The 25,199-nt window shown below is 43.1% G+C and overlaps 2 protein-coding genes and 1 long non-coding RNA gene across 5 annotated transcripts in view; 1 reads left to right on the forward strand and 2 right to left on the reverse strand.

The window, feature by feature from the left end:
• Positions 1-3,113: 3,113 nt before the first annotated feature.
• Positions 3,114-5,956, reverse strand: LOC124484649. The gene is made up of 4 exons (XR_006957992.1): positions 5,775-5,956; positions 5,123-5,286; positions 4,039-4,148; positions 3,114-3,207 (listed from the first exon to the last, which is right to left on the reverse strand). It is a non-coding gene; the product is annotated as an uncharacterized LOC124484649 (long non-coding RNA).
• Positions 5,957-13,028: 7,072 nt separating this feature from the next.
• Positions 13,029-16,027, forward strand: sfrp2 (secreted frizzled-related protein 2). The gene is made up of 3 exons (XM_047044408.1): positions 13,029-13,704; positions 14,398-14,478; positions 14,601-16,027. The coding sequence occupies exons 1-3, from the start codon at positions 13,206-13,208 to the stop codon at positions 14,903-14,905; spliced, it is 885 nt and encodes a 294-aa protein (XP_046900364.1). The 5' UTR covers positions 13,029-13,205; the 3' UTR covers positions 14,906-16,027.
• A 2,111-nt stretch (positions 16,028-18,138) lies between these two features.
• The window catches only part of tmem131l (transmembrane 131 like), a 29,666-nt gene continuing 22,605 nt past the window's right edge, over positions 18,139-25,199 (reverse strand). For 2 of the 3 annotated variants that reach the window (XM_047044407.1, XM_047044405.1), the window contains 16 exons: positions 24,831-24,900; positions 24,489-24,622; positions 23,964-24,106; positions 23,246-23,432; positions 22,876-23,061; positions 22,455-22,604; positions 21,750-22,350; positions 21,460-21,575; positions 21,064-21,233; positions 20,424-20,621; positions 20,062-20,140; positions 19,739-19,845; positions 19,416-19,554; positions 19,173-19,249; positions 18,851-18,987; positions 18,139-18,656 (listed from right to left, as the gene is read on the reverse strand). In XM_047044407.1, coding sequence (XP_046900363.1) covers positions 18,363-18,656; positions 18,851-18,987; positions 19,173-19,249; positions 19,416-19,554; positions 19,739-19,845; positions 20,062-20,140; positions 20,424-20,621; positions 21,064-21,233; positions 21,460-21,575; positions 21,750-22,350; positions 22,455-22,604; positions 22,876-23,061; positions 23,246-23,432; positions 23,964-24,106; positions 24,489-24,622; positions 24,831-24,900 — 2,788 coding nt within the window. In that variant the 3' untranslated portion in view covers positions 18,139-18,362. The remainder of the gene's footprint in view (positions 18,657-18,850; positions 18,988-19,172; positions 19,250-19,415; positions 19,555-19,738; positions 19,846-20,061; positions 20,141-20,423; positions 20,622-21,063; positions 21,234-21,459; positions 21,576-21,749; positions 22,351-22,454; positions 22,605-22,875; positions 23,062-23,245; positions 23,433-23,963; positions 24,107-24,488; positions 24,623-24,830; positions 24,901-25,199) is intronic. The other variant, XM_047044406.1, reaches the window with a different exon arrangement.

Below are 25,199 nucleotides of genomic sequence, written 5' to 3' on the forward strand. Positions count from 1 at the left end.
GTAAAGGGCAGAAGGTTGCGACGCTGGTTAAGCTGTCCTATATGCTGTCACCATTATTGTAGCTTTAGGTTGATGGACAATGTCTGACACCTAATCTGGTACCTAACACCATCCTTGTATTGTTTTGGTGGTCTTAAGATGTTGAACCTCACCTCTGTGAGGTAAGTGTCAGAGGGAAGACACAAAGAGCTGGCCTCTGTCTTTCCTGTAAGCTTCAGACCAAGGCAGGATGAACAGTGTCCAAGTGAGCTTGGAGGACTGAACACTCTACTTGAGTTTCACACCGCATGCCTTGAGATCTCTCCTATTAATGGTCTGTTTCCTCACAGTTGTGAGGCGATGATGCGTCATGTTCTGAAAGAATGAAGGTCTTCACAGACTCGTCTTGTATTCTCTGTACGGTGTGAATCCCATCAGTGACTGTAAATCTTTTTTTTTTTTGCCCCAGTGGTTGGTATTGTATGTCTTTTTTTCTGGCAATACATGACAGACTGACTCATTACCCACACATTTGGCTTTGCTGTGGTGTTCAAATACCTTCAATATGAATGGGGTGTTAATGTTGAAAGTTGATCAACTTTTATGAGACATGGCATGGTGCCATGTCTCAAACTGTTCCTATCAAATTAACCTTTTTAACATGTGCTCATTTTCAACTTTCAATTGGAACATTCTCTATAATAGCGTAGGCCGCGTGGGGCCTCCAAAACCACCAGTAAAGGACCATTAGAAAAGTAACAAAGCCAGACCTCCAAGTCCAGCATGTCTAGTCAACCTTCAGCCACGTCTCTCATACCGCTCGGCCATCCACCCATTCCTTTTAGTGTCTTATGACTGATCTGAACACAGGATCCTGGTAGATCCAAAACCAATAAAGAATCACAGCCGATTTGACATGGCTCCGCTTCGAAGAAACCCCCCGATATCTTTAGGAACCTAAGCCCGGAGAGGTCTGAGTCCTTATCAGATAGATTCATTAAGCTAATAAACAGTCCTTAGCAAGCCATGCTTGGTTTGGTGTGTTCTGCATTTTAGGGCACTGATAGGTGCGTTATTTATTGACTCAGTTCTAGGTCAGTGGGAGCCTGCCGGGTGGGTTTGGACTGGGTCGCTCCGTGTTTGTGATTTCAGCGGGTCCTTGGCCTCGGGATCTCCCGTGTCATGCGATTCTGCTCAAACAAGCAGCTGCGAGTCTCTGCACATAACTCAACAGTCAGGGGACCCAAAGGTTGAAATCAGAGGTGCCTCTGTGTGCGAGATCCACCATCGCTGTGTCAGTTTATCCGTCCGTCAGTCAACAGACAGTGTTTGGGACAGAGACTTGTGAGAAGGCCTGGGGACCCCTTGTCATTCTAAGATGTTGTTTAGGCTGCATTGACTTTCACCTGATAGAGCTGTTAATGTAGCAATATTATGGATAACAATTTACAAGAGGTATCAAGAGGATGAACTGGATAATGCCTTTGGATAATTCCATCGGCAGTAAGGTATACTGTGATTTGGCTTTCTCTGTCCAGGCCATAACCGAGCAGCCAGGCATATACATATCAGCAGAAATACATATTAGCTGTCTTGAATCCACGTTCTTCTTGGAGGATCTTAGAGAAAGGGAAAATGATTTATGAGCCTCCCTCCAAATGTGCCTTTTGTTAGGAACATTGTAAAACAAATGCCTTGCGTCAGACTCAACGCTCATGGTTATGCAGGTCTGATGTGCTCTTGGAACGGGAAGCATTGTGGGAAATTCAAGACAGCTGTGTACTCCAACCTCGCTTCGATGTTAGACTGTCCCCTAACGCTATATATTGAAATATGCATTGGCTCTCAAACAAATCCTGGGTTGTGGTCTTGCTCTCTCTGTCACTACTCTGTAATGTCTCATGGTTCAGCAGCTGAGTCATATGCTGTAAAGGCTTCAATTGTGTTTACTTGGCCAACCAATGGAGATGGGAGGTGAACGGGTGGACAGTCAAGGTGAAAAGTCTTTCATAATCATTTTGGTACTGGAACTTTTTTGAAACCAGTGTTGAAATATGTTATGCTATGCTGCATCTTATTACTATAAAACAGCAACTGGTGCATCATATTTGACAAGAAGGGCTGTATTACATTTACATGTATTAGTTTAGCTGATGCTTTTCACCAAAGAGACAGTGCATGAAGTACAGCAGATAATCAAGGATCATGTGTGAAGTTCTAACAGTACTTTGGAGATTAGTACCTAAGTATACTGTATTTTTCTCCTTTCGATCATGCATCTTTATGTCTTTAACAGTTGATTGCCCTCACCTTAAAGACCCTTTATTCTATTTTTGGACATAACAGCTGTAGTGTGTGAGTAATTTGTCATTGTTCAACTGAAACGATAACTGCAGACAGATGTAGCATAGGAGACACAAAAGAACAGCATACTGTACCTTCTCGGGTTGTTTTTTGAAAAAGAAATGCAAAAAACTTTGCAGTTTAAAATATCCTTTGCCTTGCATGTCTCCCAAAATACAAACACACATTGTCAGACTGCCAGTTTTTAACATTGGGATGATGTTAAATTAGATTATATGTAATTGTATAAAACTGAACCAGGGTTTGTTATGGTTTCTTGTCATTTAAGAATGAGGACCCTGGGCTTGCACCCAGACCTTTATGTAAATGCAAACAAGAAAATGATTATCCAGTGGTATGCAATACAGTGTTGTGTTGCCTTGTAGTATATGATATTCATTACAGTTTCCACCGTCATTGTGTTGTGAAAATCATCAAAACATTAGTTTGAGTCGTCTTCAGTGCCGTCTGGTTCTGTTTATTTTGTGGGCATTTTTGCGGCTTGCCAGATCTCTTGTGGAGATCAGTGGAGAACTTGGCGAAATGTCTTGTGTCACAATACTGAATATAAATACTGCCGAACTCAAAACATCCCTGCCGATTTTCAAATAAACACAGTTGCACTGAAGGCTCTTAACATCGTCTTTGTTTTCAAACGGGCTAAGAGAAAAGGTTTTTGAACAGGACGACAGCCTTCATGTTGATCATTTTAGTTGTTTTACTTGCTCATCATGAAGTCACAGTACAACAATGCATTGAAAATATACTTTTTCTTTTGTGTCTGGAAATAATTTAACCAATGGCTGCCTTGCATCTAAAGATATATGAATACATGTTTTAAACCAGCACAACCATTTACTGTACACGCATCGAAAATATGTTTCCCTACAAAAAAAAGAGAAAAAAAGATTGTTTCAGAATAAATGCAACCAAACTTATAATGGACGCAAAGCATATACACATCTGTGTTGTATTTCAAGTAAAACAGTCAAACACATTAGAAACAGATAAATGAGGGAGTTCGGATTTACAGCCGACCCTGTAATCTGTTTACTGTCTTTCAGCACCACTGTAGTGAGGAAAAGAAATGATGTCTGCTCCTTCATAAATCACCACTAAGCCGTTTAAGTCCAGACACTCAGCATATGGGCTAAGAGTTTATATTCATGAATTCTTTAAGTTAGTCTAAGCCCTTTTGCCCTTATTGAGGTATATATATATATACTTTATATGCTGATATTTGGAGAATGCTTTACACTTCATTGGCAATCTGGAAGCATTCCAAGGGTTTTCACTTCTCTGTCCTTTGTCTCTTATCCTTCTTTTTTTTCTATTGCTAACCAAACACATCAGGGTCGACATCCAGCTGCAGTAGTAGATGTAGCCTTTAATACTTTTGATAATTAGTAAACAGTCCATGCTAATTGTATCACTGAATGATATATTATATTGTATTTTCTGCGCACAGCTTCATAGAAGTGCTTTGCATCTCTGATTCCCTGATCGCCTCCCATTACTGAGCATTTAATCACATGGTGCTATAAATCTTTGAAAAGCATTTTGGGATTTTATAAGGATCTCAAAGCAGATAGACAAGCACGTTCTTGTCCTCATGGGGTCAATGTTGATGTCATGATCATATTCTCTCTAAGCTTGAATGACATAGAGGAGGACACAAGGAGACACAGTGAGGTTTCCTCTTAGACCGCAGCTCACCTCCTGTCCTTGATCAGAACCATGTGGGAGCTTCTCTGTGCTCTTCTCAGATGTTTGACAAGTGTGTGCAGAGACGTCTGCCAGGAGACTGTGGCAGGCTGTGCCCTCATCTGTGGAAAATGAACGCAGACATGGAGCAGGTTTGCATGGACCGTGAACAGCCTGTAGGAGCACCAAAGTTCACAGGCTATCTGATTTCAATAGTTTTGATGGAAAGTTATGGCTTTTTTTAATAGAAAATGCAAACCGTCGGATATTGCTGGTTGACTAAACCGTTCTGTGATAGTAATATTAGGCAAAATTTAGTTTATCTTAAGCCTTAAGACCAAGCCATTTCTGCTTGATCCGGTTTTGCTATGACAGACCTTCTGAATGGGCACTGACCTGTGTTTAAAGGTAACTAGCCATGTGTCATCATGATGGCTGTCACATTAGTCAAAAGGCCTTTGACAAGAGCCAGACATGCTGTGTCAGGACCCTCAATCACACGCATGGTCCATCTCAGAGACCTTCAACCAATACAGCGTGTGTATGTGTGTGTATGTGTGTGTGTTTGTCAAATGGGGTTGATGGATGAGGGAGCCTGAAGCTTCACATTTGGTTCCAATCACCCAACTGATATTGTTCTTGGGTGTTGTATAACACAGATGAAGCAACAAATGGAGGGTACTGTTTTTCAGAATAAGGTCAGGGAAATGGCACTATACTTTTCTGTATCAATGATGTATCTTGGTTTCTAGATAGTTCCTACTTTTTGATGAAACAGTAGCATTCTGAATCTTTGAAGTTGACTATTAAGGATTTCAAAACAGGAGTTGACCAATCAATAGTAGACCCACTGATTTGAGTTTATCGCATGTGTGGAGTTTACTTTGCATGTGTGGAGTTTACTTTGCATGTGTGGAGTTTACTTTGCATGTGTGGAGTTTACTTTGCATGTGTGCTAAACTCAGTGCACCCTGCCTTCAGACCTGCTTGTAACACGACGCTTGAAAAACCAACCACAGATCACAGTGTGACCACAGGTTTAATGACGTGTCTATGAACGTGTAGAGTTGTCTGTCACCCTGTCTTGACCTCTGACCTCTGCAATGGAGCCCTGCACTTCCGAGGGGCTCGTGAGTAGAGTGAGGGAGTGAACAAAGGAGGGCAGGAGGAGGGGAGCGAGTGAAATCCCCAGGGCAGGTGTTCTCTCCTGGGTGTCCTCTAGTGGCCTTGTCCCTTGATGGAAGGGTCTCGCTGGGATGCCTGGGATCAGAATGCCAAGGTTGGCCCAGACGGGGAGATTTATACCTTGATCTCTACGCCAAATGGCGTCCTGTTTCACAGTGACCCCACCCCCCAGCCACCCACTCTACCACCCCCACATGCACACAGACAAACACACACACACACATACACATGCACACACATACAGAATGCACATCCATAAATGTTGTTGAGTACATATTGATGTTGAGGGAGATTAAACACATTTCGGCCAAGTTTTTTCTGACCCACTCTTCCTGCCCCGTAGCAATGAACATGCCAAATATCTAAAAGTACACAGTTGAATTATCAATCTATCAATCTGCAGTGTTGATGTAGCTATCTACACTTGTCTACTTTGAGTATGTTTATTCTGAGAACCTCTCAGTATGTCTACTGTTAATTGGAGGAATGTAATGCTAATGTAGCATTGGTGCCCTGTGTGTTCTGTATTTTGCAAAGAAATAGAACATCTTAGAAATGCCTACCCCAGAATACAGGAACTTCAGTTACACGTCCTCTTCACCCCAGTGGCTGGGGATATTTTCTAAGCTGTTGTGAAAGATGCTCCTCAGACCCTCCTTTTGTCTTACATCTTCTCAAATTTCCTTTATGTCGGAGAAAAAACCTTGCCCTATCCAATGCCAATTCCAGTTAAACCAACCACCGTAGCGACCTACACGCCAGTGGTGGAACAAACCCAGGCGAGTTCAGAACAGCTGACCAATGAAATTTTCCTTGCTAACGAGACTCGGAGGCCATGGCAGTTCTTGACTGTACTAGGAGAGAGAGGGAGAGAGAGGGAGAGAGAGAGAGAGAGAGAGAGGGAGAGAGAGGGAGAGGGAGAGAGAGAGAGGGAGGAAGAGAGAGAGGGAGAGGGAGAGAGAGGTATCGAGCAATTAGGGGCTGGAGAGCCAGATGTGGTTTGTGGGGAGAGACAGAGCGGAGTAGTGAGTGTTGGGGCTTCCCACGCAGGGAGAGTGGCTCCATGCAGAGCAAAGCTCCATGTGCAGCTAATTGTATCCATCGCTCTGTTTCAGAGTATCTACAGGCAGTGCTTGTACACTGCCAGGGTGATTTACTAATGCAAAAGTGGTATATCCTCTGTGTGAGGCCTCTGTTTGTGTAGCTGTGTGGGAAAGGCTAAAGTATGTATGGATTACACAATGTTTGTCTCACCTTAGAACCTTTTGGGACAGAGGCTTCAAATTAACTTTGATACTTTTCGTATCTTTTTGTAATTTATATTTAGTTTGGTTTGAAACACTACTATTAATAATCCAGAGTTGTACAGTATCCAAGATATATGTAAAACTGCCATTTAGATAAACATGGATTGAGCCCCACATATGTTTAACAATTAGGCCGGAATGTTAAACAAGGGGGGGGGGGGGCATAGAAGGAGGTCGTCTGGCTGGTTGAGGTTTGGCCTTTGGCGTTTGCGGGGGAACGTCATTTGAGAAAATGTTTAAGTGCGTGCGCAGGGATGTGTCTCCCTTCTGAGTGGAGACTAATGTTGGGTCTTTTCCGCTGCTTCTCAGCAGGACTCTGCAGGTATAATGTGCAGCGCCTTGGGCTTGTTCCATCCACCTCTGCGCCATTAGCCAAGCACACTCCACCCCACACGCCCTCCTGGCACAAACTACAGAGATAAGGATACGCTACTGTACGCTATGCTAATTAGCCTGACTCCTTGGCAAACGCACTTTAAAAGAGTGAACATTCTCGGGGGGCGGGTGTTCTGACAATGTCTACGTTCCAGTTACTGAGAAAGGGGAATTTGTGTGTGTGGTTGACCACAAGCACCCACTCTGAGAGTTTTTTTTCTTTTTCTTTTTTTTTCTTTCAATGTCTGCCTTTTTAGGGAGGATTAAAATCCATTGATGGTGGCATTCAATAGTAGGACTATCAGCCATTGGATTTTTGGATTGGGTTACAAAGTTACACTACTATAGAACAATATAATAATATCACCTAATTTTTAAGTTGAACAACATATTTTCTTGCTCAAAACTATTACTTCATATGTGCTTACCGCTATAGTTTATTCCCATTAACAGTCCATCTGAGAAATAATCTTAAGAGTAAATACTAAGTCTTGTAAATTGCCTCGGCATCTGGCAGACAGTTGTTATGTTGACTAATACTTACACTATGATCTCATGGAAACCTTAACACAGATTCAGAAATGTAAATCCGCATGATTTATGTAATACTTGTCTGTGGTTGACCCTCAACCATGTAAAACTGCCTCGTGGTCCAACTTGTCAGGGGGAGTACCCCATTGGTTTTTGACACAGTACACAATTCATTTCAAGTGGTTGAGCAATGATTCGTTAAGCATTGTCAAAATAATTAGACTTAAACATTCCGGAGCGTGGGGGGTAGCAATGATGATTGGATAGTTTGAAGAATGACAGTTGGATAATTGTTGGATAATCATGTCAACCTGAGAAACAGGTCCTGTGGTTGGGATTGTGTGGAAGTTGCTAAGGCTGACACGACAGCCTGTTCTGTGTAGACTTTTCAACAGTGCAGTCGTCTGTTTCCCGTCTGTTTCTGCTCGAGAGACACAGTTGGTTTTCTGCTGATTTCTGTAACAAATTCCGTCCTTGTCGTTGTGACCACCACTCACAGAGTCAGATGTCAAAGCTTTATTTACACAGGAGCCTGCGTCTGGCATTCCTAGGGTCACCCTGGGTCATCTAGCAAGCCCACAGTCACCATAGCTACAACTGAGAGGGTTGTTTTCCCCTCCTCCCTTCCACACAAATTCCAACATTGAGGGTTTGCGAGATTGTATTTCACAACACAACTTATCAAAAGTGAAATGGTCCATGACTTGTGCCAGAACAGTAATTTGTTCTTGTCACAAAGACTTAACCACACTTGTCTTGTATCTCTTCTATTTTGGTAAGCGTTTTTGAGGACTTTTATGTTACCATGCAAATAAAACATCAAGGGTCTTCATGAGCATAAAAGGTCTTAGTGTCAAATGTTTATCTTTTTTTTATGTACTTCCGGGAATGTAAACTTTCCTGAAAAGCCCGGTTAATTGAACTATTGAAAACAACATGAACATTTTACGTTGACTGTAATGCACAATCAACAGACATTCAATCTTGTTTTGTTTGTGAAACTTTTCTTGTGTGTTGTTCCAACTCCTTTTGAAAAAGACGTGCTTTAGAGTGAGTCTCTCTGTCTCTTTCCACAAGGATCCAGTTGGTGGCTTGGAATGTTTCTTGGCCCTTGAGGAAAGGCGGAGGGGCGATAGTGGGTGCCCTCTCTCAGTGTGGGGTGCAGATCAGGTCTGGGTCACTCAGAGACACTACGGTAACAGCGGGCTGCTCGGGCTTTGGTCTGGCTTGTAAAAAGCCCCAAGACCCCATCACAGTGTGAGTCTTCCAGCTCTGGTGTCAGGCAAAGGTCAAAGTGCAGGGCTGTTCGGAAGCATCCGCTTGTCGTTGGTCAGCGGACATCCTGACGGTGTTACCCTGCTAGGCCCAATTCTTTCTTTATGTTGGAGTGTCGCTCATTGGGAATGGTAAACTGCAAGCTGTTGTGTTGTGTATATATAAATATTTGCCCCTTCCTTTATAGCACACCAACGTCGTTGCCAGAAATGTAATCATCACATGATCGTAGGCTCATTCATCGAAAGTCATGTGGTTTGAATTTCAAAGCCACAAAATGTGTTTGTTTAATTTATCAACAGATCTGTTATGCCAATTTTCATCAAAACCTTCCATCCAGACAGCCAAACAAACCTGACTAGGTACTTATTCCCCCACAAACGTTTATCTCCAAACACCTCCAAACTTCCAAATACATTAGGTTTTCTTGATATAGTTTAAAGTGATCGGTCTCACCTTTACTTTACTTCAATAGTTGTGGACAAAGTTTAGATGAGTTTACCTTGTCCCAAACCAAGTCAAACCCATCTACCTTTCAATATATTTATAAACTCACTTTCTTTATACTGAATAGTATAAAAAGAATATACATTGTACATAAAGATATACATAACTGAATGTGAAACTTGAGGGATGGGCTCCCCACGGCAGTAGTGTGTGGATGGTTATCCCCCTAGCCTGAGAGCACAGTGTGTTAGACAGCTGGCCCAAACCCCCATACTGAGGCAATTAGACTCCCAGAATAGGAACATTTCATAAACTACACTGAGCAAGCATAATCTATATGACTCTCTTCAACACTTATTAGATTAATTCATTTTAGATGGGATGAATTCCTTCCCAAATGTCAAAGTATGAGTAGTGATTGAGGCTAACAAGCTCATTAGTAAGAGTCCATGTGCACTTCAGGACGTGTTCAGAACCATACGTTGATTCACTGTTGGGGGTCCAGGGGGCCCAACATGGTGAGTATGGATGAGTAGTTAAAATAGTGCAGCTTTGTTGATCTCACTGAACAACAGTAAAGAGCCTAATGACCGGATTCTGTAAATCAGTTACAGATTTGCAGTTGTTGTCTTTGATTGAACATCGTTCTCATTACAGTGTTGATAAAGTGCTCAATTTAGATATGTTGATGGAAAATCTGTTGAAATTCTAACTTATCAGACCATTGTTCTATTGACTCAAAGACAGTACTGTCAACAACATTATGTCGCGGATGACCAAATTACAGTAAATATGACCAACTGTCCTGTTCCCGGACCTTTCTGAATGTAAGTATGGAGGGGGGGTATTTTCGATTGAGTAGCACTTTGATGTGAAAACATGAAAGTCGACTCTTGTTTTACATTAGAGCAATCCTGATGGTCCAAACCCCCTTCACACAGAGAGGCAGCTTTATTGAAGCGGGATGAATTGATTCCTCAAAGGCTTCCAGTGGGGTTTGGGTTTCTCCTGGACCCAAGGAAACATGCACTCACTAATTGCTTGTGACAGTGGTCCGGCTTGCGATTCGCCATAAAAAATGGAAAATGGGAGGGGGGGGGGGGGGGGGGGGGGCGGGGGGGAGGGAGGGGGAGAATAAGAAAGGAAAGAAGGGTTACGGGGGTATAGAGGGACCAGTTGATCCAACAAGCTGCGTCTCATTTTCACACACAGTCGAAATGAGAACCTGCTGGGTCAAAGCCTCCCCCTGAGCACTGATATAGGGTCAGATTACCTCTCCCCCAACCCCTAACCTTCACCATTTACTACAGAAACCCCAAACTTGCATATGGTCTGTGCTATTTTTATACCTCCCTGTTTTACTGTTATGTTGTCTTTTGGAGAGAAGCACAGACTCAATCTGTGTCGCTTTTTGTGACGCTATGATGGTCAGTTAGATCCACATCCTGGTTGTACACTGCAAAGGTTGATGACACCTTTGGCTTTTACAGAAATATTTATGTGGTTTTTGTAGAAGGTTTCAATGTCTATGACACTTTGACTAGAGGTGCGAGGATCCCACTTTCAGAAAATTCCTTTACAGTGCTGTTTCAAAACCTCCATACTACTGAGGGTGGATTGGATCCAAAACACGTCTAGTCCCGCTCATCTTTCTTTGTTTCCTACTATAAAGGAAGCATAATGCATTGTCTTTGACTCTTCACTGCTTACAATATAATATAATATAAATATACAATTTTCCCCTGTAAGTCTCAATCAGCCTTATAATTCCCATAAGGCTAACAATAGTACTGTCTTTCCTGTTGATCTGGCCTGTATTGTAGCTTGAAGTTTGGTTTTCATTTGAACCGTCACACCCCTGGTAGGATAACAGATGTCTACAGTAACTAGAGCATCCACGCTAAGCACATAGGAGCCCAGTAGTAGGTTATGAAGGACCTTTGGTGCTTATATGGGTGTCTCTACAGAAGCCTAAGTGGAATTAACACACCCCAGTGGGAGTTGGATGGAGCAGGGAGGGGTGGGGGATGGGGTGAAAGGGGATAGACCTGACCTATAAAAGCAGGCAAACCTTGATGACATCCAGGAGCAGGGGAAGTACAATGTTCCACTCAACTCAGTGGTCCTCTATGGTCCCCATAGCCAAGATGTTGATCCTGCGGTGTTAAGAGGGAACATTTTTCCTAAGTAAATATAGTGTTGGTATTTGTAAATGACTCTCAAGGACATACACACCTGACTAACTCTACTGGCAGTGGTACAAATGTTAGTAGTAGAAGATGTCAAACTTACAGTCCGCCTGTCAGCTGTTTCACAATGACGCTTGTCTTCCAGGACACCCAGGTTAACCCTCTAACCCCGCTCGGACAAAAAGTATGCAGACATGATTGAAAAAAGAATTAAGATTTTACGTTTTTTGTAGAGAGAGAATGGAGTGGAAAAGGTATTTTGTAATCATTTAATCTTAAAAGCTGTGACTGTTCAAAAAAATTCATACATGCCTTAAATCAATTTCAGAAGCCTGTAATTAAGAGCTATGAGACATGTGACTCAGCTGGAGGAATGTCTTCTCTGTCCAAAATCTAGGATAGCACATGCCAAGAGAAACAGAGAAGTATTTTATCATCAGTAGCAAAACAATAAAACACCTAATTTAAGGGTGCAGGAAAAACGTTCAGCTATTAATTTGGATTGAAATGTTGTTTATTCATGCCAAGCAATCCTTGTCGTTTATATACGTTCTGTCTTGTTTTACTGTGGAAAGAAAAAAAATTCTAACTGTTGGGCCTTATTCCAACATGTCCTCTTTATTCCTCCCTGATGAAATGTGGCACACTTAAAGCCATAAACTTTAATGACAGGTTTAATTCAAACGCAATAAAGTACTCAAGCGTTCTCAATTGAATTACACTTTCCTCCCTTTTTTGCCATTCGCTTATATCAACTTCTTAAACAACTGAAGCAACTGCCAAGTGAACTTGGAAGGGGGTCTTGAGAGATGAGGCTGAGATGGCAAGACCACAAGAAGTAACATACTGCGCTTCTGCCCCAGATGACAGTTTTAGTGAGAAACTTTTTTCATAGACTTTTCCACACAGTGTCAGATTATTACCTTTTGACTTGTTTGTCTTGGAAGCCACACAGTTAAGATTCCTGTGAATTTGTAAGAAAAAATAATAAATAAGAACATTAACAAAATGCAACTTGTCAAACACAGAATCCTGCTAGCATGAACATGGTGTGTTTTAGGTTTTTAAGGAAAAGAAAAAAAATCAGTTTTCTCCCTTTGTTTGAGGAGAAAATAGGTCAGTGTCAGGTCTGAGAACAAACATTCTGCCGTCTGCAGACCAGACCCTGGCCTGGAGGGTGTTGAGAGGGGATGGGAGCCAGAGTTGTTGTGGAGGGGGAGATTCTGTTTCCCGCACCGGTGTAGTGCGCTGAGTTCTGGTTCTCACACAAGCACATTATTAGACCATGTGGCCTGAGCAAAGGTAATGATGATAAATTAAGGCATGAATGAGTTGAAAAATCTGGGGAAAAAAGGGCTTCACATTTCAGGTTGACGTCTCCAAAGGAGAATGCACAAATTAGTGGATGCATTGCAGTTTTGGGGGGGACTGGAGTCACAACAGTATTGTATTTTTGTAATTGTAATTGTAATTACTTGTAATACAAGTAATTGTATTATTTTAGACCCCAAAATGACAGAACTGGTCAACTAGCCCATATATAATAGCCTATGTATAAAGATGGACATGGCAGTTTCCCGGACAAAATAACTGCAATTGAAAAGGGTTATGAAATCTCGTTTTGGTTTATTTGACCAAGACTGACTGCCAGGGCCCACCAATACAACTCTATACCCGACGGAGTAAAACCAAGCAGAGGGGGCCAATGGATGAGAGCTCTTTACGCACTGGCCCCTCCCAATCAAGTCTACAAGAAAGCCTCATTTTCCAATTGAAGCCCAAGACTGTCAGTGGCTCTCAGCTTGAACTGATGCTGAAAACTACGCGGATGAAAGTTTAGATTATCTTACCAAGTAACATATCAACGAAAATGAAGCGGTTCATTTTACCAATGGTATTGGTGATGACATTGCCACCGTGCATGGAAGCCATCCACGGATTGTACAATTTCGGTCAACCCGAGTTGTTCTACAAAAAGAATCATTGCAAACCGATACCGGCAAATCTCTTTTTGTGCAACGATATAGAATACACTGAAATGCGCCTCCCAAACCTACTTGGACACGAGACCATGAACGAGGTTCTGCAGCAAGCTTCGTCTTGGATCCCACTGGTCCAGAAGCAGTGTCACCCCGATACAAGGAAGTTCCTTTGCTCTCTGTTTGCTCCAGTCTGTCTTGACGACTTAGACGAGCCCATCCAGCCATGCAGATCGCTGTGCGAAAGCGTAAAACAGGGGTGCGCACCGGTAATGTCCGCCTTTGGCTTTCCCTGGCCAGATATGCTGGATTGCGAACGCTTTCCACTCGATAATGACCTGTGCATACCTCCCGCGGGCATCGATAACTTCGTTCCAGTCACCAAAGAAGGTAAATGGTTACGTCAGGTTTCCAGTTCTATTTTCATAAGTCATTATGAACACGTAAAAAATACGTTGATATCGTATTTTTAAGTCAGTGTCACGTTGGAAAACTCATTATGTGATTTTTTGTTTTGTTAAATTATTATTCGGCTCAAGAAATTATGGGTTTACTCATGCGCATATTACCTATACACATTTCCTTCTAATTTAACTAATTACTTAGCAACTATTAAATAAGTCTATTCCTTCATAATAATTTCCTAAATACTGTACACATGCAGACTAGCTGGCGCTGTTTGGTTATCCGAAGCGTTAGTTGGTTTCTGACAACATTATGATATGAATCACCTGAAGCCTGCAGCATCCCTGCTTACCGCGGTTGTTTCCTTAATAGAGGGATGTGTAAACAGCAGGAGTGTTCCATTTCTACTGCTTAGCCCTGAGATCATCCCCAACTGGAATGTGTGAGGCAATGAATTTGGCAGGATATAGGCACAGGATAGGTATATAAAACCAAGATAGCTGTTATTACTATAGTAAATCACATGAAGAATAGATTCTCAAAATTAATATTTTTTTTATAATGGATTTTCATGGGGGCTGTTATGAATACAGACCTGTAAGAACTTGCATGCCTCTGCAATAATAAAAATGCCTAAACTGGAAAACTAGTTTAAATCTACTCACATTCCTCTTGTAGTGCCCAAGGTTTGTGATGCCTGCAAAGAAAAAGAGGAAAACGATAATGAAATTGTTGACAATCTCTGCAAGAACGACTTTGGTAAGTCCTAATCAGGTATATTAATCAGATATTCTTGCTTTGCTTGGTTTAATACACAAAATGCCATTTAAAACATCAATTTAACCTTGATTTCCACCCTGTTCCTTCTTCTTCCCACCTAGCGCTCAAGATCAAAGTCAAGGAGATCTCTTACATGAACGGAGATACCAAAATTGTCCCAGAAACCAAGAGTAAGACCATCTACAAGCTGAACGGCGTGACGGAACGTGACCTGAGGAAGACAGTGCTGTGGCTGAAGGACGGCCTGCAGTGTGTATGCGATGAAATGAACGACATCAACGCAGCCTACCTGGTCATGGGCCAGAAGATGGACGGACACCTGGTCATCACATCCCTCAAGCGTTGGCAGCGCGGTCAACGGGAGTTCAAGAGGATTTCCCGCAGCATCCGCAAGCTGCAGTGCTGAATGGGCATGACGAGATCAAGGTCAAGATTAGGCAGACATCCTGCTCCGGTTTGATCCTCTTGGCCAACTTCAGTGTGACCATAACATGCTGCAGGTGTATCCACCTACAACACATGATCTCATCAAGTGTTTGTACTGCGGTCACGGCATGCCTACACCTTTCAGTAGTTCATGTGCTTCAATTTTGAATTTGGTCACGCCAACACAAAAAAACATGCAGAGAGTACATGCCAAACACCTGGAAGAGTATGTAATTAGTAAACTGATATCAAACTGAAGCATATGCCATTATTTACAACTACAATAATATTTAAATATACAGTAAGACACATTCTAATTTAATTTGCGATAAAAAAGATGGAATTATTCAGTGCATATCATTGAGAGGATGTGTGAAATTAGTCTGCACGTGGTGTATTGTACTTTAGCTATACGTTAATGTGATAGTGAGACAATGTTATGATATACAATGTGTTTGTTTTTCTTACTTATCTATCTCAAGCAAAATGAGAGATAGCAGGCTATATTCTCTGGCTGATACAAAAAAAAGTAGCCTTGTCTTTGTAGTGAGACGTTCAAGCACATTTGACCAGTTGTTTTGTAAACATGCTATCTTGCTTTGTAGCCTTCTCATCAGTGGCATATTTTGGTACTTGAGCCTCAATCCTGCACTATATCCTTTTATACGATATACTATAACAATGATAAATGAAATATTTTTCTAGATCAGTTTGTCATGGTTTCTGTGTCCTGTTTCAGTTTTTAGACCATAACTAACAACATCAGGATTTTGTAGTAGAGTTTGTTAATGAGTTCTGTTAAAAAATGCAGTTCTGTGTGTGTGTCCTGTAAAATATTTCCTGAAGTATTACTGTGTAAATATCAGATTTACATGTTATTCGTGTACATAGTTTTCAGCAATAGTAGAAGACATTTGGTAACGAAAAGATGGAAACTGTTACAGATTTGAAATGATTGTCATTCAATAGTGTCCAATCAAAGCTGGTATTTACATACAGGCAGGCATATATTTTAAGTTGTACCACAAACCTGTAATAGATTAATTATTAAAGGAAATATTCATTTAAGGAACACTGATATAAAGAAAAATCTTAACAGTCAGTCTTATGTCTATTGTTTATCCCTCTAGTGGTCTATACATTTCAACACACACCACAGTACTGCAAAATGTCTTAGTTTACCAATTACTTAATTCAACCAGATCATTCCTGATGGCAAGTGAACAATGCCTTTAAAATGAAAGTAAATATTTAAATGTATCATCATATTATGAAACATCAAGAGAACAATAGTGTATTCTGGCAGTGCTGAGTGAATGGCTGTTTTTGTTGGGCATATCAGCAACCCCCTGTGGATAATGTGGAAGCTTCATTGCTCTATTGTCCCAGTAGGAAGTTGTAGGTGCAGATACAACCAGGTTTCGAATTTACGTCCAAAAGAGGTAAAAACAACAGGGTCATAGCCAAGCAGCATACAAATGCTTGGATATGTTTGATCTGGCTCATATGTCTCGCACACTTAAAATGTGTTTTCATGATATTTGCCTTTTTATTGGACGGTGAGAGAAGGGAAGCATGACAGTAAGAAGGGATATTGAAATTAGCGATATGTATTTTTGAGGTTATGAAACACTTAGGCCGCCGAACACTAGGTGGCGATAATGCATCATTGGTCGCAATCTGCCGAAGTCTACCCTCAGCCTCAGAAGAAAGATTGTGTCACGCAGAAATAAATGTCGGTGTTCCTGAAGTCCATGTCGTGGCTTACTGACATATTTCTTTCCATTTCGTTATCTTGGACGTTGTAGGTAACAAACAGTTAAAGTCAAGTAAGTCAGATATGTGCGTGGTGTTTTGGTCGTAGCAAGGCATGGTTATGTTCAACATAACAGGCCTGTGCAACCATCAGAGAGGAAATGGGCAAGTTGTTTTCTAATGATATTAAACGTGTAGTTATGTTAGTCTGCCTTTCGAATACGTACACAATTAAAAACGCAACACTTGTTTTTGCCCCCATTTTTCATGAGCTGAACTCAAATATCTAAGACGTTTTCTATGTAGCCTACACTAAAGGTAGCCTGACGTTGTCATACTCATAATTCTAGTCACAACTTCCCGACCAAATTTTTTGGTGGGCGGGGAGAAGTTGGGCTGGCAGCCAGACTACACTAAAGGCCTATTTCTCTCAAATATTGTTCACAAATCTGTCTAAATCTTTGTTAGTGAGCACATCTCCTTTGCCGACAAAATCCATCCACCTCACAGTTGTGGCATATCAAGATGCTGATTAGACAGCATGATTATTGCACAGGTGTGCCTTAGGCTGGCCACAATAAAAGGCCACTCTAAAATGTGCAGTTGTACTGTAATGGGGGGGGGGTCCGAAAACGAGTCGGTATTTTAAAAAAATAATAAAAAATATAAAATACTTCAATGAGATGTACTATAACATTTAATATTAATAACAAATCTTTTTTGTAGGTGATGTGATTTGCTATTAATGTTATTTGTATTCCGTAGTAATTAGCCTATACATTTCCTTAATAAAGAAAAAAAAATCACAAAAAACGAAAGAACAAAAAAAGACAAGTTGTTGTGTGGTTGTTTCCCTCAGTTTATTGAGTTGTGGATTGTGTTTGACATGCTGTATTGGACAGTTCATTGAAGTGTGACAGGAAAAGAATACATTTTTGCTCCGAAATAAAACTGATAAAAGGAACTTTTCTTTATAGACTCTTGGTTGAGCCTTTCCTGGGGGGACAGTTGGATACCTGGAAAGACAGTTGGGAGAGGAGATCTTGACAGTCGGGGAGTGTGCTGTGGTTACAGGGATCTGGGCCCACGGATGTGTTTGGCACTATGCTCCATGCTGGGTTTAAACCCAGGTTGTTGTGGTTCCCTTTTATATATTTGGAAATAACATCTATATTACTTAACTGATATTAGTTAAATTAATTATTAATTGGTTTGAGCGAGATTTGAACAAGGGGTACTGTATTTAGCAGTAGACTTGATGGTACACATGCTTACCCACTGAGCCACAGAGGGATCCTGCAATCGTATCCACTACATGATTGCCCTTATGACACTACGCATTATAAAATGGGGTAAATATTCCACTCATCCAAAGATGTAAATGTTTGATCGTGCAGCGTGGATTCAGCTGGCGAGAAGTAAAGAAACTACATTACGAACAAAGGCAACTGAAACCCGTTCAAGTACAAAACATTTTTTTTTTTAATTTTCTATGATTGAAACTGCAAAATCTAGAAAAATATACAACAAAAGCTTAACCTTTCACAACATTTAACATTTGGAAAAAAAGGAACAAAAAGGAAAAGGAATATTCACATTTTCCCCATTATTGATAAAAACACATTCGTTTTGTTTCCATTCTTTTACATAGCATTGTTTATTTTCGCCATCACTGTCTTTCTCTAAATGTCACCACAGTAGCCCGAGTCATTGGAGAGCTGAGAGTTGGAGCTGCGGTTGGACGAGGAGTTCCAAATGTCCAGGTTCATGTGTGGCCCAAAGGGGTTGAAGTACTGCTTGGTCCGACAGGAGCCCCCAGGCTCCCGGCTGAAGGGGGCGTGAGGGGGAGTGACAGGGGACATGGGGGCTGAGCGGTCAGGCTGGAAGTGGTTCTGGTAAGGCTCACTCTGCGGGGTCCAGATGGACCCAAACAGGCTGGACATAGGAGACAGACTTCTGGTGCCAGGAAAGTATGTCTGGGAGAAAACAAAACGACATGTGAGGTCCTGACGACGATGCTTGAAGCTTTGCACAAAGAAATATAAAGTAAATACTAAAAACACAGTAAAGTAGAACTACATTGTGCGATTTTTCTTAAAATGCATCTTAAAACTATACTACATAATGACAACCAGTCAGACATTTTGAAGGAGAGTTCCAGGAGTCTCACCTTCCTGCCCACACAGCCAGCTGTATCCCAGGATGAAGGCACCTCCTGGGCACAGTCTTCACTCCAGCTGGCCTGGGGGCTATAGGCAGCACTCTGGGACTCCTGGCATGAGAAACTGTTCTGGAAATTGGCATTGCCTGTAGGAAGGATTAAATGAATTTAGAATTAGAATATGCCTCTTTTCCACTCACTTTTAAAAACATAAAAAGGTTTTAAATAATATAAATTAAAAAAGAACATTCAAATGATCACAGTTTTATCTTTAATACATTGTTTAAATGCTGGTATATTTTCTAGATAGTTAAGAGATCAAGATACCCACCCCCCGGCATGTAGGTTCCCTGGTCACTGGACACATAGGAACTCTTGCATTGGCTGTTAATGCTGTTCCAAGGAAAGCTGTCAAAAAAATTGAAAAACCATATTAGCAAATTCCATGCATTGCCGCAATTACTTGTGTAACTGCAATATTAGTTCCACTCCATTGTCTTTGAATTAATTCACAAAACGCCGAACTCCAAAGCCTTACTAGATGGGTGTAAAGGTCTGATGATGAAGAACATACCCGTGGTAAGGTGCAGGTGCAGGGGCTTGGGGCTGAGGTGCGTAGGTCACAGCTTCAGTGGCATTGTACCTGAACTCGTTGGTGAGGGGGACCGAGGGAGCCGACCAGGTCTCTTCTGGAACATACTGACAGGTCAGGTCTCACAGAGAGAGAAACAGAGTGCGCTTCAGTCACCAGAACTGGCATTATACAGCGATTATGTTTGATACACTATGACATATGTCACTGTTTACTTTGCTGTTTATTATGTGCTAGGGTTAGCCTCTCAAATCCAAGAATCAGTTATCCATGTTCCCCTCCCCCTAGCTAGTGGACTCCATTACCCATGTTCCTCTCCATTCCTGCTGCCACGGCGGCAAAGCTGGGGGCAAAGTTGGGCACAGAGAGTTCTGGACTTTGGCACGGCTCTTTACGGTACAGGCCATTCATGCTGTAGGACACAAACACACATGCAGCAAGAGGATCAGTTTTTATTCATACATATATATCATTTTTATTGACTTCATTTTAAGCTTATTTTAAATTGGAACAGCTCTCAATATTGTGCATGTATAATCAACACTGATATTCACACAGAAATAAAATATATTTAATATCATTTAAATATGTTTTTATGTAGTGTCCACTCTGCATGTGTGTGGGGTACCTCTGGGTCTTGTAGGCAGAGCTCATGGTCTGGTAGCAGTCTCGCTCTGCAGGGTACACGTTATATGGCATGGAGTCCTCTGTAGACACAGACAAAGTTTAACATCATGCATGTGTGTGTGAAGCTACTATTCCTGGCTGAGGTAGTAGTCGTGTGTGCGTACACAGACATGGTTCAACATCCTGCCGTGATTCTGATCATCCAGTCACATCAGCCGCTGATGGAGTAACACGTCAGGGGATAATGTAGTGTGTGCTGCATTTTTACTTTCAAAGGGTTATGTAGTGCAGTGTGTGTGAACCTACTCTTCCCGGCTGAGGTAGTACAGTTGTGTGTGCGTGTGTGTGTGTGTGTGAACCTACTCTTCCTGGCTGAGCTAGTACAGTTGTGTGTGCGTCCGTCCTTGTCTCCCTCGATGCTGCTAGCGCTGCTCCAGCTCCCCCAGCTCCCCCTGCTGGCCCTCACGCTCCCCGACGAGCTGCCCGAGTCCGAGCCCGACTCACACACCCCGGCCCCTCGCCGCTCCCCACACTTCCGTCTGGGCCTCACATGACACACACCTGGAGGGAGAGCAGCGGTCATGAGGTCCACACAGCGGCTGGATTGTGGGTTATTCTGTATGCTTGGGTTAAGTTTCACATGACACAAACAAATACCATGTCTTGTCTAAGCTTGGTACCACCTTGTGGTTACTAATACTAACTACAAGTGTTAAAGAATATTCCAGGAAATGTAACTGTAAAGGCAGGAATCTGTGTGTGTGTGCGTCTCTGTATTTTCTCGAGAATCGTCAGGTGTATGCTCAGGTCCCCAAGGACGTGCAGTGTCATGTGTGTTGTCTGGATGAGCAGTTTGCAACAAATATAAACGCCACTGTTCCCAACAGGCACTGCAATACAGGGACTGTGTGAAGGAATGAGAGTGACAGATCACAGGGATCTAGATCTTACCCTTTGAATAAGTCCAATTCATTCATTAAAGAGTCCCTAAAGATAAACCCACCACTCTGCTTGACAGGGTTCTCCTGATTGGGCCCAGGCTTCGCTACGTCTGGTTTCCCACCGGAGCAGCGGTTTCTGGCGTGGCTTCCGTTGACGTTCCGTTCCCCTGTTCTCCACACTGGGTCCTTGTCCCTCTCTTGTCCCATCATGACCACGCTGTGTTCAGGCACTCTGTCGTGACCAGGGGGGGGGGAGGGTTCAGAAATGCCTTTAAAAACGATTCAAAATCTACCAACATTACTTTTCATCTGGAGGTATCGAAGAGCTTTTATTGATATATTTTGACCATGTCTCACAATAAGATAGAATTATTGTATTTGTAAATGTTCTGAGGGTTATGGTTAGGGGGCTAACGCATTTAACATAATGTAGATGTTGACTGACGACGGCCACCTACCCAGAAGCCCCTTCTGCAGTCCTCCTGCGTATCTTCTTCCCCTTGCTCGTCCCAGCCGGGGCCCCGCTCTCTGCCTTCTCTGGCTTCTTCTTCTGGGCGTTCTCCTCTTCTCTGGGCTGAAGATAGAGATGCACAAAGTGGTCCTCAGCACACATGGGTATAAGATGGTGCCATGCTGGTGGCAGCCAATTACGACAACTTCCTGGTCTACTATTCTATGTACCCTCATCACATACAAACAGGCACCCTTTGTAATGAAGGCAAGGAACACATGATTTCAGGTTTCTCACCTCCAGCTCAAAACTGTCCCTTTTCTCTGTGTCTCTCTTCTCAGAGTAGTGTGGGCATCCTTTCTCTGGAGGCCTACACACCAACAGGCCTGGTCTGGGGCCCGGGCCTACCAGGATGTTGTCAGGGAAACCGGCAGGTGTTTCCATGGGAAACATAACAGCAACCGGCCCCTTGTCTTCCCTGGCGATCTGTGGGGCTTCCTTAAAGTGCAGTGTTGTCGTCGCTGTCGTTTCTACTGCTGCTATCATTTTATCCACCTGACTTGTAAACATGGGCTCGTTGTTGTTATTGTGTATGCACACGACCGGGTCAGGGGTGTCATCACCGGGGGCCAGATCCTCGGGCTCTTCCTCTGCGGTCACTGTGGCAACAGTCGCCGTGGTGAGGGAGGAGGAGGACTTGTACTTGCTGTAGTAGACAGAGACCTTGTGTTTCTTCTGGGGCTGGGAGGAGGCGGAGGAGGTGCTGGGGGAGGTCTTCTTGGTGGAGGTCTGGGCTCGAGGGGCGGAGCCGTTGGCCACCGCCGGCGAGCCACGCCCCTTGCCCTTGTCAGAGGTGTGGCATGTGTCTACGTACGTCTTGCAGCTGCCCTTCATTTTACTGCACAGGATCAACAACAAAAAACAACCAATTACACTCTAAGCAAGCAAAATGAATCCATGCTACAAAATACCCAATCCAAAAAAAGGTCTGTTTTTGCCTACTTGACTCCGTTGGGCGTGATGTTGTTGACGGGAACAACATCTCTGGCCAGCACCGCGTTGTGGTTGCTGCGCGGGCCGGGGTTGGAGAACTCACTGAGGATGTACTGGGCCTGGTGGAAGGCCATCAGACACACACCCACCAGGGAGAAACTGGGACGAGGAGAGGAGGACGAGGAGGGGGGGTTATTCAAGACCGGCACCATGCAGATATGTAACATCGCAAAGCCTCCGTATCGAGCAACCTAGTCATCTTTTCACCCCCTTCACATTGCCCTTAGTAGCTCTAGTACACGTCTGAATCAATGATTCTGTGTTCGACCAGAAGTGGCTCCTGGCTAAAGAGCTTTGTTGTGGCTGTAGAAGTCTTGAAGCCAGCTGTGGGGGTATGTACAATAATGCAGGGTGTTGGCTGTTGGCGTACCAGGTGAAGCTGAGCGTGGCCACCCAGAAGGTGTCCTCCCAGCTGGGGCCGGGCACCACCTGGGCACACAGGGGCAGCATGTGGTGGGGCAGCGTCACGTTGAGGGTGAAGGGGAAGGAGGAGCCACGCAACGTCGACAGGGTCAGGTCCCGGATGACCCAGGACGAGGTGAAGTCTGGGGTGAAGCTGAGGGGAGCAAGGGAATGAGGAGAGGGGAGAGGGAAAACAGGGAATGAGAGAAGAGGAGGAGGACATGGAGTTGAAGCAAGATCAACACGGAGGTCAGAGTAAAGGTAACAATATGATATGGTCATGGTGATACCCATGAATCTAGTCAAATGACTGTCAAAGCACAGGATGCTCCACGTACGCGATGGTGATCTCCGAGGTCGTGTTGTGATCCAGGATGAAAGGCCGGCACTGCAGCACCTCGAAGCCGAAGCCCTGGCACTTGTATCCGTTGATGCTCATGGACACGACACTCAGCGGCAGCTCTCCAGCGTTCTCCACCTTGAAGCTCTTCTGGATGGAGAACGGAGGCTTGGTGGTGCGCAGCCCTGACAGGAGGAGGAAGAGGGTTGGTGTACAGTTCTCCATCCTTCCTCGCTCACTTCTTCAGCAATAGATCACCAGCTGGCCCCAATCGCCGATTATCCTGCTCACTTTGAGTGGCTACCATCAGTAGTGCCAAATAAATCATATTGTTAATTAATTGTTTGGTGGTGATTATATAAGTCTGGTTCCTTGCTGTTGTTTACATCCTATATACAATTTCTTTCAGGCGCATTTTATTTCCCCTTTTAAACCCACCGATATTCAGTTAGTTATGGCACTTTTCCTGTTAGTTTGTGTGTGATAATCTCTTCCTTTTGTTTCCTATAAAGGAAAGCACATGGCTTGCCCACACTACTTCCAGACATGCAGCGCTTCCTACAGAGCTCCCCCAAACATGGGGTGACACCAAAAGCATTAAGTCGTTTGTTACATGAGTAGTGAATAGAAGCATAATGTAGGTCAAATCGAAAATCCACTTATTTCAGTCATGTCTGTGTTCTCCCAGGCTGAACAGCAGAGTAGCACTGTCTCACCATTGCGGCAGTCCATGAGAGTGGACTGGGGCACGTTGAAGCGCAGCGAGGCCCCAGGCCCTGGCAGCTTGCCCCCCACCCTCAGCAGCTCCTTGGCCCCATGGCCCCGCACCGTCACCATGTCAAACACCGTCAGGTTGTTCCTGAGAGACACATGCACAATCAACCAAGCTGTCCGTACACTATGGGTTCACCGGACAAGGTCATAGGTTTGAACATTTGTGGGGAGAATGCTTTTTATTTTTTTTATCACCCTATATGTTAATATTGGTTGAGATATCTCCTACTGTCTGCCCCTAAAACTATAGGTTTCACTGGGTATTCTGGTGCATGATGGGAAGAAGCCATGGTACTGTGATAAGGTCATATGGTACATATCTTAAAGAAGTCAGCTTACAAAACGATACAGTATTATCTAACTGCTGTACGATCCCTCCCTTATCTGATCAGGATCCTGCCATTATCTAACCAGGCACCAGAAGAAACGATAAATACACATTAGAAAAGCTGTGTGTGTGTGTGTACCTGATGAGCAGGATGGTGGTGGTGGGTTTGTGCTCTGAGGGGGTGAAGACCACCCCCACCTCTCTGGTCTCCCAGGGCTGCAGAAGCAGCCGGAGGCCCCCCTCTCCCCTCACGCCCCCCGCACCCTCACCCGCCTGTCAGAGGAACACACATGCTTTACATTCAATGGTGTCTTTTCAAAACTTATTTTAAACAGGAAAGGTTGGATACTTGTTTTTTTCAGAAATATTTATAGGTTATAGGCAAGAACTGTGGTTGTGTTACGAAATAACAGAGACTACAAAGCAATATCCCATTGTGTACCAACAATGCTTCATTTCCCAGTGTGCATTGTGTCCTCACCTTAGGATGTGAAGCAAGCAGGGTGAACTCAGTGGTGCTGATGTTGACAGACAGTGGGCTTATATTGAACCTGGCAAACATCAGAGAACATTTTGACCATTTTGAAACTTGTATGTGCAATACCTTTGTTGAATAAACAAATACAATCCTGCAGTATTTTCATTTTCTTTTATACAAATTACACAAAAGGCAGTATGATAATGTGAAAAATAATATTGTCACTGAAATATTTTGGCCATAGACGGTCATATTGACCGCATGGTATTTCTATTGTACATCTTCCCCGCAGTTGAAGGTTGCTTAGCAACTATCAATGTCTGTGTCACAGACTTGCAGTCATGAATGATATTGCAAATTTGCTAACAAATA

Source organism: Hypomesus transpacificus, chromosome 22 (genome assembly GCF_021917145.1).
Source record: "Hypomesus transpacificus isolate Combined female chromosome 22, fHypTra1, whole genome shotgun sequence".
Classification (NCBI taxonomy): Eukaryota; Metazoa; Chordata; class Actinopteri; order Osmeriformes; family Osmeridae; genus Hypomesus; species Hypomesus transpacificus.